At 41.4% G+C, this 15,999-nt stretch overlaps 1 protein-coding gene across 1 annotated transcript; it reads left to right on the plus strand.

The window, feature by feature from the left end:
• Positions 1-111: 111 nt before the first annotated feature.
• Positions 112-8,644, plus strand: LOC121056803. Its single transcript, XM_040530132.1, has 5 exons — positions 112-962; positions 2,831-3,223; positions 4,715-5,053; positions 6,387-6,496; positions 7,587-8,644. Exons 1-5 carry the CDS (start codon positions 890-892, stop codon positions 7,695-7,697), a joined length of 1,026 nt encoding a protein of 341 aa, XP_040386066.1. The 5' UTR covers positions 112-889; the 3' UTR covers positions 7,698-8,644.
• Positions 8,645-15,999: the final 7,355 nt, after the last annotated feature.

Here is a 15,999-nt window from a genome sequence, read left to right on the forward strand (position 1 = left end):
AAAATCAAAGTCCAGGAGTAGGAAATCCCTCCTCCCATCTGCTTTTTTATCTAGTAGTGAGCCTTCATAGGGCTAATTGAAAGCTCATTTCACAACCCACCTGAACTTGGGTTTCTTTACAAGGATTGATGACTTTTCTCAGCTGTCAAGCATTCAAGAAATTCTCTGGGAACACTCCCTTTCCCTGAACATTCACAGAGAGAACCATTCCTGCAAGAAGAGCTGTCTGTTGTATCAGGGAGAGAGTAGGATGTGAGCTATAACTGAGCTTCCCTTTTGCTGGTGGCTTGCAGCAACGGAACGTCTTTAAGCGTGAAGCCACGGGAGAGGTACATGCTGTGCTGCTGTTCGGAAAACACACACCACACCATTGCTTGGAGAACACAGGCTTGTCATTGGCAAAATACAGGTCAAACCTGCAAGTTTGTGAGCAGGCATTGTATAATAATTTAAGGTTTAGCTGAAGTAATGGAGTATCTTTCTCCCACTTGCTCCTTATAAAGCCAACTCTTTCAATTGCAGCCTGCAACCGGGCAGGCTGCTGAGCCTGGGGGGCACTGACAATCTGTATTGACTGCAGCTAGTGCCTATATTTCCAGTAACAGCCCCCACATCCGGGGGTTGTTCCATGGTAGTAAAGTGTGGGTGTTGCCAGTGTGAAGTCAACAACAAAATACACCTCTCTAAATCTCTTGCTCCCCTCTCTGTCACAGTCTCTGTGATGTGAGGACAAAAGAAGCAAGTTGCTGGGGAGAGGGAGAGAACTTTGGTTAGAAAGCAGCTGATGTAGCTGGAAGATATCAGCCAGGTTTTGGCACACAATCCTTTCTTCGCATCTTCAGCTCATCAGTTGGGTTATTGAGAAGATCAGCTAAAAAGACCTCGGAAAATGCCACAGACATCACCTCTCCCAGTTGCATCTCTCTTTCTTCTGCTTCTCCTGTTCGTCCCTGGCCAGAGCGGTACGTACATACGACATCACTGCTCTTACATTTCACAAGTTTCAATATATATACTTTTTTCTCCTCCTTAACTTATCCTCTCAGAGATGTTCCTGGGAAATTCACCATTAACAAAAGCAGGTGGTACTCTGAAAAAAAACGTTCTCTAACAGTTCACAATGCATTTTTAGAAAAAAGTGAAAGAGTATTATGCTCTGAAGCTTTCTTTTCTACACAGAAATTACTCTCTGTAACAATAGTGGAAGTTATTTTCCTAGTAATTCAACGTGAATTGTGTATGTATTCTCAAGGCTGACACGGGGAGCCCGTTACTGGATAGAAATGAGTGTTAGTATTTAATAGGCATGTAATCGGTGAAGGTGTAATAAAACCTTACTAGAAATATCAATTGTATGTTGTTGTAGCTATTGAGAGCACAAGCTGGAGGCATGCTTGGGGAAAACCGTGAGGCTCTCTAAGGAGAAGAGACTGAGGAAAAAGATGCCCCAAACAGCCAGATAGCCCTTTTCTCCCCATGATGTCTGGTTTGTTTGTTAATAACCGGGAAGGATGGTGACTTGAGGAAAAAAAAAATAAATAAAATCCACAAATCAACATGTTTGAATAGAAGATGCATTGAAGCTGGTGCTAACATTTTAAAGTGTTTTTGTCGTTTGTTGAGGAGTTGATACTGATTTCTGCAAATATAATTTAACCCTTGGACTTTTTAAAACTCTTATCTTTTGGAGGAAATGATTGAGTGGTTGTGGCTGCTTGCCATTAACTGCCTGGGTTCTTAGAACGCATAAGTGGGGGTCAGCTTAGTAGTTCTGATTTTTGGTTGATGGGGATCAATTCCCTGGACTTTCCTTCCCTGTTTGTTAAGGTGGAGTGCTTTCCACTTCTCCAGCCTTCTCCATTGCACCATTTCTCTGTTGCTGAAAGGTAATTGCTGATGACTCCTGGGTTGCTTTAATTTTCTTAATAGTGTAGGATGTAGAATGTCCTCATGGCTGGACAGGTTGGATTGACCTACATTATGTGAATTCCCATGATGCAGTCTTTCTGTGTTTGACTTCTGTGATTGTTCCCTTATTAAAATAAGTTGTTTTAAGTATGTAGGGTACCTTACTCTGATTGTGAACACCTGAATATTCAACCCTTCCTATACTGTTTTCTTCCAAGATATCCAATACTCTATATTTCAATTCTCTTTGCTTGCTTGTGATGTAATTTCTTTTATATTTGTTACTTGATCTGTCCTTTGCTATTCATTCCATAAGTACTTTCTGTTCTTTTTTTTTTTTTTTTCAGATGTTCAGGCCTTTAGAGAACTCAAAGGGTCTCCTTATGTGTTCTTATACCTTTGTTTCTTAAAATAGGCTGTAACATTATAACTTCTGCAGTTCTCTTCCTAAGAGGCTACATTGTCGAGTTCCCTCATATTGCTAAAGCTTTTTTTCTTTTCTTTGAAATATACAATTTTCTTCTGTTCTGTCATTTTGTCATCCCTTTGAACTCCAGATTTAGATCCTCAGTCAGCTCCAATTATTGGGCTCAGTTCAATGAAGCTGATATTTTAAGAGCTAAGAGGATCATACTGGGAACCTACAGTGCAGACTAAATTTTTTATGTGAGTGACAGAAGCCACTTTTTTTCACCAAAAACTTTTGAGCTTTGGGGGTGTGTTGAATCATGCAGGTTAATGGGGATGAAAGGCACTCTAGGGTTTAGGACAGTCAAGAGACTACATATACAGAATAGTAAGACTAAGGTGCAGGTTTTCAGAGCTGTTCTACAGACAGAAGTAATTATATTTGCAACTTACTTTGATATTTATAGATCAAGAAATCTGATATTATAATTTCTATTGCATTTCTTATTTTAAGGTGAAGAAAATGCATTTCTTGAACAGTCAACAGACGTGGTCAGTGTTTGGGAAGGAGACTCCGTCAGCATAACTTGCTCAATGTACAATTCAGAAAATGAACTGGGGATGTACTTGAGGACTAGAGTATCACCAGAAAATGTTTTATATGTTCCCAAGGATAATAAACCAACTGTCCCTTCAGCTTTTGCGAATCGCATCAAGTATTCAAAGGAAGGAGCAAAACTCACAGTAACTCTGCTCAATGCACGGGAATCTGATTCAAATTTCTACCTATGCTTCAGGTTTATTAAAAGAAATGGCCATCACGTCAGGCTGGATGGGAAGACAACCATTGTAGTGGTGAAAGCTGCTGTGGCTCCACCTGTTAAGTTAGGAATTAATAAACATGGAGGTATGTTTTAAATCAAAGATTGGAAAAAAGCATAGTGGGAGGGATAGTCTAACAGAACTTTACCCATGTCTGCTCAGGTAACGTACTGATTTGAAGGAAAGTGTAAGCCTGCTCTGTGAAAAGATGAAGAAAACTTCTGAAACATCACTTCATGACTAATTTAATCCTAGCTACTTTCCAAAGACTTTCACATGAGTCAGAAGTGTTATGGCAGCAGGGTGGAAACAGTGAGGGCCCATAGCTCTTTTCAAAACCATCTGCTAAATCTTTATGAAAATGAACCAACAATGAACCCTGATTTTGGTAGCAGCTTTTGCAAATCTATTTTGGTTTTGCTATTCCATCTGGAATGATAAACCAAAAGTAACTAAGAAGCTGATGCTAGGTAGGGTTTGTGAGTTGGACATCAGTGGATACAGGGATGCATGGTTTTTATCTTTTTAGAAAACAGTTGAAGAATGGCCACGTTTTCCTCTTGGCAGTCATTTCTGGTTAGGGGAAGAATTTTTCTGTCTTTGCCCTACACCCCCCCCCCCCTTTTTTTTTTCTTTTTTTAATTAGAAGAGGGTTGAGTCTGCTATAGTCTTCAGCAGCTTATTCCCAGGCCTACCTACCCTACTGGTAAGACCATTTCACCTGAACGGTCTTTGCCAAAAATTACAGGGTTTTCTTCCTTTCCAGTTCCCGAGGCATTTAAAAACTAATTTATTGCTGGGTCAGTAGTATTCACTTATATCTGCAAAGACTTACCATGTTCTTTCTTAGGCTTCTCTTTTCAAACTTCTTCACTGTGTTTTTTCAAATGAATTCTACCTTGTTGATTATATGCTGTTAATCCAAATTATGTTTTTAAATTCTCTTATCTTTTTCTGACTCTGACCCTCTTCTTTGAAATACCTGCAACCTTTCCAGAATTACCTTTTGCTCAAAAGTGATAAATCGTCTAATTCTCTTATTCCCTCATCCATATTGTTAATGATAATGTCAAAAGGTACAGGGCATGTCCTTAGAGGAACTCAGTGAAATGTGTTCCACATTGGACAGCAGACCATAAATAATTACCTTGAAGACCATTTTCAACTGTTGATGGCACGCACTTTGTATGATTTCATCCAGGCCAATGGTACCCAGATCCTTTATAGCTTAATCTCACTTTAGAAGGCAGGCAACAAACCATGCCTCATGAGCAAGCTGATGAAGCTTCATTTCCTTAGATGAGTTCAGTCCATGTGTTTTTAGGTAGGTAGAGACCCTTTTTAATTAGGTAAGCCATTCACTCAGTCCTACTTTCAGAACCTGGGGCAGCAAAATATTCCAGGGTGCACTGAGATATATCTCTGTTCTGAAAGCATGTATAAAGGCAGGCTTTAAAAAATCATTTTATCTAAATTTCTGTGCTAGGTTCTTTCTGTCATAGACCTCTGTATTTGCTCCCTCGTTAAAAAGCAGTGTGTTAATTATGTGGCAGTCATCAATTTCTATTGTTTTTAGCTGGAATTGTTGAACAGTTGCCACTCATTGTCGATATTCAACAAGGCCAGTCTATCAACATTACCTGTGCATTGAATAGTTCATATGAAGATGAAGAGATTTGCTTGCTCAAGATTCACATGCAACCTGAAGGAGTGCTACGTGTTTCAAGTCAGAAAGCTCTAGAAATCTTTCCTGCTTTTGCTAATCGCTTGGAGTATTCAAAGCAAGAGAAGAAACTAGTGATAACTCTACACAACCTACAGCAAAGTGACAGTGACGTTTATGTATGTGCTACGGTGCTGAAAAATTCCTCTCTCTTCTCAGTGAGTCAAAGAGGCACCATGGTGCTGGTTAAAGGTATTGCAATTTTGTTTGTTTAATCATAAATAACTATAGGCATGTTCTAAAGAAGAGGTGGACTAAAAGCTCGCAGAACTTTAGTCAGGCCAGGTAGAGCTCTAATTCGTGACTAAAAATCCTTCAGGACCCAGGAAAGTTTGGGGAGATGCTCAGACTCCTCTGTGCCCTGTACAACCAGAGGGGAATTTAAAAATAGAAAACTAGCTACAATCCCACATCTTAACAAAGAAAACACACACACACACACACACATATATATATAAGTAAAATCAGACAATAATCAACTCAGTGTGTGCATAATCTGCTTTACAAAACTAATCAGTACTATTAGCATCAGTTCTTTGACCTTAACGTGACAATAAATGTCTTTTAGAAATTATTCACTGTAGCATGTCTTTGAGCCTAAAAATAGGTCATACTAAGAAATACAGAACAAGTCCTTGGGCATTTACTTAAAGTACCAAAGATAACAGAGATGATCTCACACATCCTTATTATACACTGAGCACACTGTGAGCATATTTTACTTGGACTTTATTTTTCTGAGAGTTAGTCATAGCCATTTTTTAAGATGAATCCAAAACCAACAGTATGTTACTTGATTTTGACATTACTGGTGCAATTTAACCCTGTGCATTGACGGTTTTGATGGGATCTTTGAGCAATTAAACTAAGGTTTACATAGGTGCTAGGAGCTGCAAAAGATCTTTTTACAGATTGGTCTGCAAAAAAAGACTGTGGTCTCATGCTGTACTGCTGACCATAATATGTGCAACAACTTAGTAAGATGAGTTGGGGAAAATGACAGCTGCACATCAAAGCAGTGGGGTGACTACTAGATATAATGTTATTTAAATGGAGGTTTTAGAGAACTCTAACCCTTTCTGCCAGCACTGTTCTACTCATTGTAGAATACTTTTTAAATTGTCTGTACTGCTTGCACCCTCCCAACCCTAGCTGTTGTATAATTCCTATGTACTCCTGGTGGAGCCCTCAATGTTGCTATAACACTGCAGTAAACATTATTATTCTTTTTTCCATTATGAGTGTGTGGCTCTGCTTCTGAGCTGTGGTACAGAAGCTGTCACCTTTGGGGAGTGCTCCTCCCTGACCCTTCATTTGCCACTGACAGTTGTCACCTGCCTCCAGGAGAGCAGAGGGGATACCAGCTAGAATACTAATGGGATGACTAATGTGGCTGTGGGACATGCTGTTCACGTTTGATTTCCTGATGACCAGAGTCCCACACATACCTAAATTATTTTTCCATAATAAAAATATAATTCTACCTCTCTTCATATTAATATTAATAATATAATTCCACATGCAGGAGGGGAGGAGACAGCATTCCATAATAGTTCCTGGGCCTACTATGGTCTTATCATCATGGCAGTGCTGCTGTTTTCTGTGCTGATGTGCTACGCCCTGTACTGTGTCCATGTAAGTATGCTGTTACAGTCCCAAAGGAAAAATGAATCCAGGTTAACTAAATAGGTACCTTTTCAGTCACAGTCAAAGGTATTATTTGTTGTGGTTGAGTCAAGCAAACGCTTGATAAACCTAAGGAATCATGGCTTCGTATTGTCTCCTCTTTGCTCTTGTTTAATGTCCACTAGATGTAAACTTTCAGAAGTAAAGACTGTCTTCTTATGTTTCTGTAGCTCTTAGTAAATCATGAGATATTGTTTGCCTTTCAGTAGGGAAGCGCAAGCAATCCCTGCAGTCAACAAAGCAGCCATGCATTGTATCTGTTTCCCTGAACAGGGCAAGTCACTATTCTGTTTTGCTTCTTTTTTACTTATTTGTTGTCAGTCAAGAATGGAGACACACACACATATACATATACATGTGTATATATATATATATACACACACACATCTTATACTAGATATAAGAGTGTTTTGGGGAAATCTGGGACAACACAAGGTCATTAAATATCCCTGTGTGTGAAAGTACCTCTGGGAGAACATTTTTACCTGTCCTAGAGAAAAAGGTGACCAAGAAACTTTTCATTTACAGGGATTTCTTAGATCAATTTTCTGTAGAAAGCACACTTTTTTTTTTTTTTTTTCACTTTGATAGATCCTTACACTCCAAAAAGATTACTCAAAAGTAACATAGTAGGATTCACAGGCCAGACCCTTATCCTGTACCTCCGCTTTTAGTTTCAGTACTGCTAAAACCAGTGGTATAATATCATCCTGGCAAAGACAAGTGACCCTGTGGGAACTGGTCTCATATGTTATTGGTAACAAACTATAGTTTAAGGATAAGCATTATTTATGTAGGGGCTGCAGTTACATCCAAATCTTGAAGGAACTTTTAATGGAATTGCATCAGACTGACAATACAGATTGAAATGACTAGGTCATAAATTTCCACCTAAATCTCTAAGACCTCATTGTGTTATGAGAGAAACCTTAGCAGTTCATATCTGTTTCAGGCAGCTGGACTCCTAAGATGTAAATTGGCAACTTGGTCGGGGTCTTTTCAAGCTCTGTTCTGAATGGTTGTTTGCTTTCTTTTGCAGATGAAGAAATATTTCCAGAAAAGAAACACAAATACAGTGTATGAAGATATGTCTTACGGTTCTAGACGCAACACCTTCATCAAACCTAACGTTTACACCAACGACTCTTAGGCTTCTGTTGGCTGGGACCATGTATGGATCAACTGTTCCCTTCCAGGTGCCTCTGAGAGCTGCCTTGGCAACTTGATGTAGTAGCTGAAATGAAAATGCTATCGTCTACCTTCTTTAGTCGCAGGAAAAATCTGCCTTATTTCCAAAGCTGTTTTTACTTATTTTGATCGCTTGTGAAATACCTTTTACTTTTCCATGTTCAGAAAATGCATGTACCCTGCACATGTGTTTGCAGTGTAGTATGGAAAGCAGTATTTTTGGAGTGTACATTTTGCTAGATGTAATATATGGGATTGTTTCTGTGATGATAGATAAACCTTTCAGGGAAGGTGAGATAGTTTGAGAGGTCTCATTCTGAGCTTTCATAAGTGCTCAGGAAGACCATAACAGGCTTGTTTAATAATTTGCAATGGATCCACGTATGAACAGAGTACAGTTTTGAAAAGAATCTGTATGGGGTCTACCCAAAAGCTCTAGTAGCTAAAACTACTCACAAGTTAAAGCAACAAAATCTCTTCTGAAGAGAATTCAGAAACTTTGTGACAAGAGTGCATTAGAAGTGAGGTGCTACATATGTGTGGGTTTAACTATTCAAAGATCAGAACGGTCCCACAAAAATGCAATCAAGTGTAGATATTAAATTATTGACCTTGCTGTGCCAAGTCTGCTGCTCAGGAGAGGTCATTTACCTTCAAATGACAGTTGTGAAATCCTGTGTACCAGACTTGAGGGGGAAATCTGCTCAACCAAATGGCTGGCAGTTCTGGATTTCCCTTGTAGCAGAGGAGTGTCTGTTGACTGCAGAACCTGCAATCATCGCATAGTTTTACATGAATAAACCAATGCAATCTGATTGTGGAAACTGATTGCGGTCCAAGCCCCAGGGTTTTATACAGTTGCTTGCTACTTTTGTACATGTATTAAAGACTGTTTTATGTCTCTTGCAAATGAGTGCTAGTTATTGAATGGACTGGTTCGTGTAGATTTTTTTAATAGAGTGAAATGAAGGCTTTTTGCAAAATGCACCTAGCAATAACTCAAAGAATTATATGATAATCATTTTCAACTTTATTTACACAATCTACATCTTTTTTTCTTTTGAAAAATCACTGAATCATTAATCACTGAAAAAAATACTAAAGTACAGTCTGGATGATGTATACTCATGCAATCCTTTCATGGTGGCTAAGAAAAGACTTCTGAAGAGCTAAAAAAGTTCAAGTGGTGATGGAGAGGAAACAGATGGCACTGGGGAAGCTTGGACCATCCTTTGGACAGCCCCCTGTACCCTGTCACAATGGCTGAGGGTCACAGAGCCTGCTAAATCTAGAGGAGATGGCACCCTGCCACTGCGGGCTCTGTCTAACGTTTGCCTCGTGTATTCACCTACCTTCCCACAGGAGTGCTGAAAGAGATTTCACAGGGAAACAGGCGAGGTTCGGGAATAAATTTGCTGTCACCCTTCCCACAGTAAGCAGCTGACACAGGTGACCATTTTGTGAGCTGAGGACGGCTGTGGACAGGAGTAGTGTGATGGCTGCCGACACTACTCTCAAGCCTGGCAGGCACAGCTGTGGGATCCCATGGCCAGGCAAGCATGGCCCTATCTGGGTCCCATGTTCCCCTTGTGGGGTCTGGTGTCCCTCTGTCCACAGCTCAGGCCCTGTCACCACAGCCCTGCCCCCAGCCCTGCAGCAGGCCCCGTTCCCCCAGCAAGGGGTATCCCTGTGGCCCGCTGACTGCGTGGTGCCTTGGCCTGGGGATGGCTGGAGCAGGGCGCTGAGGAGTTGGGCCTGGGTAGAGTCCCAAGAAACCATGCAGCCACTTGTTTGGGGACCTCGGCACCCCCCTCTGCACACCCCAGAGCTGCTTGAGCACTGTCAGGGCCACCACTCAGAGAGGATGGGGTTCCTCCATTTCTGCCCTTGTCCCTGGTAAGCCCAGCTCAGACACAAATGCAGATGATGTGTGAGATCTAGGAGCTAAAGCGCCTATGCTCAGTCATGTTTTGTCACAAGCTCTGCTACCTGATTTAGGCTGCTTCCTCCCACTGACAGTCATGCCAGTGAAAAGCCTGACAACATCAGTGGGTCTATGTCACACACACAAAATGGGGTTTAACAGGGCTCTGCTGAAGGGGGTCTCATTGAAACCAAGCACACATCTGCCTGGGAAGGAAAATAGCACCTCACCTGCTAGGGTTTTAAACTGATCTTTGCCTTGTGCAAATAAAAGACTTCATCTTTGCAAAAGAAGTGGAGGTGTAGTATTAAAGAGCTACACTCACAGAGAGACACTGCATGAAGTTTAAATAAACAAACTGGCATTTAACATCAGCTTTCTGTAGCAAGGCTGCTGTGCAAACATGACCACAATTGTGGAAAAAAACAAGCTGTGAAAGAAAACAGTAGTGGAGGTGGTTTCTTTGGTTTAGCGTACATAAAAATAAGTATAGCCTAGATGAAGGAAATGACATATAGCGAGACATTTTGTGAGTTGTACCAGTGTAGAGGTGTAGAGCAACAAAACCTCCCAAATTAACTCAAGCAGCGGTGAATTAACAGCTTGGACGGGCCAGGGAAATAAGCTTACAGCTGCAGTCAGAGGAAGGGGCTGGGTATTTGGCTGTTAGAGGGTAGCGGGAGGTGCTAAGATGCAGCGCGGTCTCAGAGCTTCCCTGGAAGCCAGACAAAGTGAATTTTTCATCTCGAGTGGAGGGCAGAATTACTCTGGGGTTGTCCTGTTGCCTCTACTGTTGCTCAGTCTTTTGCCTCTGCGCTGGTGTGGGAGAAGGGGAGGAGTAAATGTACTATAGGGCTCTGAGACTGTGTCAGTAGCCACAATAGTGAGAATGGTATCAGATTATTAGTGCGGACCCCTGCCCCATTTACAGGGCTAAATAACAGAAAATGCAACTAGGAGCAAAGCATCTTCAGATGGCAGAGCAGCAGCTCTAGTTTCAGAGTTTACCAAACAGGGATGAAGAAAACAGAGGCAGATAAGTGAGGACAAGACATGAGAAGCAGAGACAACATGACAGGCAAGGTACGGCCATGCCAGAAGTGACTCAGGGTGCTGCATCAGTATGGAGTGACCAGGGATGAGCTCTTGGGAAGGGGAAAGCTCATCAGAAATAATCTTTGGTTATTCACAAAACTGGAGAGAGCAGCCAGCACATATAAATTACTGCTGATTGAGTTCATAGATTGAGTAAAATTTAAGCAAGAAAGCGTTTTTACCCTTTGACTAAGGCTAATCTGACAAGTTCATGCTTGAAATCAGATGCCAAGGAACAGCACAAAGAGCTTGTTAAAGCAGAATGACTGATATGTGTGACAGAGAAAAGAGCTAAATGTCCATGTGGCAGAGTCCTGGAGTCCTGCTCCCTGCTGGGAGTTGATGAACTGCCTGCCACTTCCCGGCAGCCTCATGGACAAGTTCTCTTGTTGTGGCTTGTGGTATATTGTAGGACACTGGATTATTTCCTACAGTCTGCAAGCAAATGCTCATATGCTGCTAGCGGTTTTAGATGCTACATGCCATATTTCTAAAGTCTACACTGGTTGAGTGGTCTGGAGTTAGTTTCTTCTGCCCATTTATCACTGGCTGTTGCTTGTGATCATTTTCCATCCATTAACTTTCTGTTCGTATTTGAAGCATATATCCAGCATTGCTGCTTACTGATTATATCGCGAGGTCTCTGTTAGTGACAAAATATTTCCATTCATGGCATACAATCTTTTGTAAGCACTTGTTTTCCAAGGCATTTAAGTTTCTCGTTGAATGTTTGGTAACACTCAGCTAGCAGCCATGTATTAGCAGTCAGCTTACGGTCAAGTCGAAAACTTGTAGATATTTCTGGTAGCTCACAGATTTGGTTTTCACATGGTTTAGAGCTCTGAAAATGCATTCTTGGTGTCGTTTTGTTTTGTGTGCTTGTTTGTTTACCTGACATCGTTGGTTAATATGCTTCTGCTCTAGCTAAAGAATTCTTCGACTGCTTGACATCTAATTTTAACAGTATTTATTTCTGTTGCCATACATGTTTTTTAACACTGTTTTGAATGCTTCGGTAATGCCTGAATAGTGGCTATGTGAAGCATGCAAGTAATCTCCCAGATTCCACTCAAAATCTCAACAGGTTTTAATTATCTGGCAGCCAAAGTGTTCTACCTTCTCTAGAGTATCCCCACATGCAGATAAGTGGCTTAATATTAGAAGCTCATAATTTTTTATTCAAGAAAGTGAAATAAAGCAACTCACCTAAATCTTAATCAGATTGAGCAAAACACTTTTCCTAACGTTAAAACTTTACAGTGGTGTCATCATCTATCAAGTACGAGCAGATTATCTGTCCAGTTTAAGAATGGGAAGAGACTGCAGTATGTATAAATAAACTGATAGCAGGGATGAATGAACACTCTGGATGGTGCTAATTCCTCCCTGGGGCACGTGCATCTGCTGCAGGAGAGCAATTGTTTTGCTTTTGGGTGGTATTTGATTGTAACGACTGGCTGGCGTATTTTTAAAACTGTCCCCAGATACCAAGTCCCCAGAGAAGATATTTGCCTGAGTTATTAGAAATTGTCTGCTATTCTCTAGAATTTCTGACCATAGTGAGAATAACATCTAAGCATTGTGGATGCCAAGTAGAAGATGCTCTCATTCTTTCTGTGAATTAGTAACTGTAATAAGTAAAACACTAGGAAATAAAGCCTTGAAGTTCATTTCTCTCTGCAGTTCATGTCACCCTGAGACATCTGGTCTGTCTCCTCTTAACACAATGGAAAAGGGAAGGAAAGATACCTCAACTATATCATAGAATCATAGAATATCTTAAGTTGGAAGGGACCCTGAAGGGTGTCTGGCTGAAATTCTGGGGTGCAGGAGCCAGTATTTCATCCACAAATCTGTTAAGACATGGAGGTCTAAATTATGCAGCCTTTTTCCATATGAGGCGTAAAAGCTTATGCTGGGGCTGCTTGTACAGATAACACAATGGGAGTAATAATTTCATCCACAGATGACATAATTTATTACTCTGTTTTGACAGAAACAAGAACTTTGGGGGGGGGTGGGGGGAGGTGCTCTTTCCCTACACATAGCGCCTTGCAGCTCTCAGACAAGTGTAAGAAACCGCAAAGGCCAGTTTAGTTCTCACGGTTTGCACTTGCATCGCTATCTTCGCTCAGAGGCATAGCTGAGAGCAAGTCTGTGGATAAATGGCATATAAAGTAGAAAGCTATGTTCTCAAGCAATTTTTAAGGCTGGATGGTGAGCTCACATTATACCCAAATGGCCATGACTTCTAGGAAAGAGACTTACTAAGAAACACTGTGTAACATCTCTGTGGATTTCTCTGCTACTCTAATTCTCATATGGTATAACACTCGTAGTGCAGATTCTTGTAGAGAGCCTCCTGAAAGTGGACACAGTCATTGATCAGACTCTAACAGCTTTTGGACTCAAAACCCTTAAAAATGTAAACAACTCAAAGTTTTGAAAATAGTCATTAGCAAGAAGCTAATCATGTATGTGTGTACACACCACAGGCAAAGAAACTACAGCTCCTTATGCCTGTCGGGGCTAAAATTAAAAAACAGAGGCCTTCCTCAGAGAGCTGTATGTTCCTCCCTTGCAGAAGCTGTTTTGGAAATTAAGGTGTTGCATGCAGAAACAGACGGTTATATTTCTTTCTTAGCCAAAATAGGAAATAGAGGAGAATTTCCAGGAGGTTTTCAGCTCAGAGAAGCTTAAATGAACAGTCCAAACCGAGGGTTTGCAACTTTTAGACTTGTTCAGAATTAGGCAAACCAGGAGGAAGCCATCCTTGAAAGCATCATTTTTCAAAATTTTCTTATCTCTGTTGTCCTGGTTCTTTTGCTGGTAAATCTCACCATTGTGGTCATGGTGAGTTACCAAATAAGCTTAGTTCACGTGGCTGTAGGCAGAGATGGGCTGTTCTCTCAAAGCTACTTATTCAATGGCAAGCTCTAACACTTGGACCTGAGGGCACCACTCTGATGGAACAAAAAGAGAGCCAGAAACAGTCATAATAAAATTAATAATATTCATTAATAACATGCCTTCTTCAGCTAGCTTCTCTTAGGCTGCTGTCATACCTTGAGAAAAAAACTGTGGTCTTTGTGGTAAAAATACAGGAGCCTGGGTGCTGCAGGGATGCTTTCTGAGGTGTTGTGTTTCTGAACATACGTTCACATAATAAAAAAGAGCCATGTGAATGCATTAACGGGCCTCAGAGACTTAGCACAGCCACATTGACTCCGGTAGCTCCTGCAGGCTGGGACCAGCTGCAGTCCTACTGGCAATGGGTGGTGTTTGGCTCGGGCTTGATCTGCTCAGAGCATTACTTATTTGCTAATTAAAGCCATCTTCTGTCTTTTCCATTTGAAAGAGGAGAAGCTGAGGCACTAGATAGCTGATGCAACGGCACCAAGGCCATGAAAGAAGCCAGAGGCTGGGTGACAGTCTTCGTTCCTGCATGTCATGCAAAGCCACCAACACAAAGAGTCCCATCATATTTCTGTTCTGTAGTTGTGTGGAATGATGTAAAGGAGGGTGATGTGACAACCAAACCTGTTCAGCCATCAGTTGGCATCACTTTAATTGCCTTACATTCAAAGGTTTTTATCTATTTATTTATTTATTATATCATCTATCTCCTAGCACAAAGACCTAAGAGAAAGAACCTCCCAGTTTTACACCATGCCTGATTTTTCTGTGCAGCAGAACTTCAGGCATGTGCCAGTGGCATGCTGTGTGTGGCTGGTCTCTGTGGCTGCTGACGGGAACATCTCTGGAACTGAACCATATTATCAGAGGGTAACCGTACTCTGTCAGTCACTGCCGATAAGATCTGAGGTTTTCTCTTTTGCTGTGGTTTTTTTATTATGCATAGGACCTCTGACATTAGAGCGGAGATTTTGCATATGATATGTCTGACCGCTTACTACCTACCCTGTTTAGAGGAAAAGCCTTTCAGCTCACAGTCTGCAGCACTTTATTTGGGCATTTCTACATTATGCTTGTACGTCTTGCCTCTGCATACGGTTGTATGGCTGTGGCAGCTCCTTCTGGGCTCACACACCCTGCCTGCAGTCAGGCCACTTCTGATGCATCATTATGCTCAGGTTTTGCCCACACACTGCAAGCAAGGTACTGCAGGGTGTCTAGGCATGGAGCTCATGTAAGCACATGAACGAGCACTGCTCAAATACTGATGCAGCAGTATTGCCTTTCACAAGGCTTGGCATCTATGTAGATCCTGAATAAATCCACCAGCATCTGTCAGGCGCTCAGCACCAAGCATGCCCCAGCTGTGTTGTTATCAGTGCCCAGGCTTGCTAGGTTAAAGCCACACATCTCACCTGCAGCCTAGATGCACCCCACATAACATAAAGTCCTGAGCTTGCAGTCTGACAGCAAAAAAGTGAAGAGAGGGAATCACCGTGGCCTGGACTATTTAAAGTGATGATATTTAAGAGACAGAAACTGAACATGAAAGTTGCTTCTGTTTTCTTTTATTTTGTTCTAAGCAGAGCTATTTTAGTAATACAAAACTGATGGCTGGGTGGTAAAAATTAATTGCTGGATGGGAAAATCATGCTCCTACATGTGTTACTATGCCTGCTAGATTCAAAGAAAATCAGTAATTTTATTTGAAACACTGTGCATGTATAGGAGTATAGGAAAAGGAGGGATATTTGTGCAGTACTGGGTACTTCCAGGTATGAGCCAATGGCTCCATGGATCGATAATCTGAAATGGAAAATGTTATCAAATGCTCCGTTCCTTTAAAAGCTGTGCAATTATTTTTTTGAAGCCACTCTCATGCATTGGTGTGCCGTGCTTTCTGCCTGACAGCCCCGGACTGCTCTTGATCAGAGACGGTACCTCTGGCCACCCCGAGCTGTGATGTGGTGGCCATAGGCTGCTGCTCTGAGGTGGCCCAGCTGGCTGATCGTCCCAAGGGCCATGCTAAGATGCATTAAATTCACATGAAAGAGGTTCTTGAAATGCTTTTCAGCCTGAGTCATATATGGGCCAACTTGCCAATTATTTGTATCTGCTTAGGCAATATATTGTCAGCTCTGAAAGATCCTTTGTTGGCTGAAGTCACTTTTTCAATATAAATTTTAAGTGTGCTCAGCTGTTAGCCTTTAAGATCCCCTTTTAACAGACTCAAATTTAGTTGCATTATACAGCTGGGTATAGAGGCCATTCAGGCAGGAAACTAATTCCCCACTTCTGGTTCCTTGCAGCTTAAGTGGACAGGTAATGA

The sequence above is a fragment of the Cygnus olor genome, chromosome 18, assembly GCF_009769625.2.
Source record: "Cygnus olor isolate bCygOlo1 chromosome 18, bCygOlo1.pri.v2, whole genome shotgun sequence".
In the NCBI taxonomy this organism is placed as follows: Eukaryota; Metazoa; Chordata; class Aves; order Anseriformes; family Anatidae; genus Cygnus; species Cygnus olor.

Coding starts and splice junctions, on each gene's coding strand:
- LOC121056803 (XM_040530132.1), top strand. CDS start 890: ATGCCACAGACATCACCTCTCCCAGTTGCATCTCTCTTTCTTCTGCTT. Junction 3,224..4,714: donor AGGAATTAATAAACATGGAG/GTATGTTTTAAA, acceptor TATTGTTTTTAG/CTGGAATTGTTGAACAGTTG. Junction 6,497..7,586: donor ACGCCCTGTACTGTGTCCAT/GTAAGTATGCTG, acceptor TTTCTTTTGCAG/ATGAAGAAATATTTCCAGAA.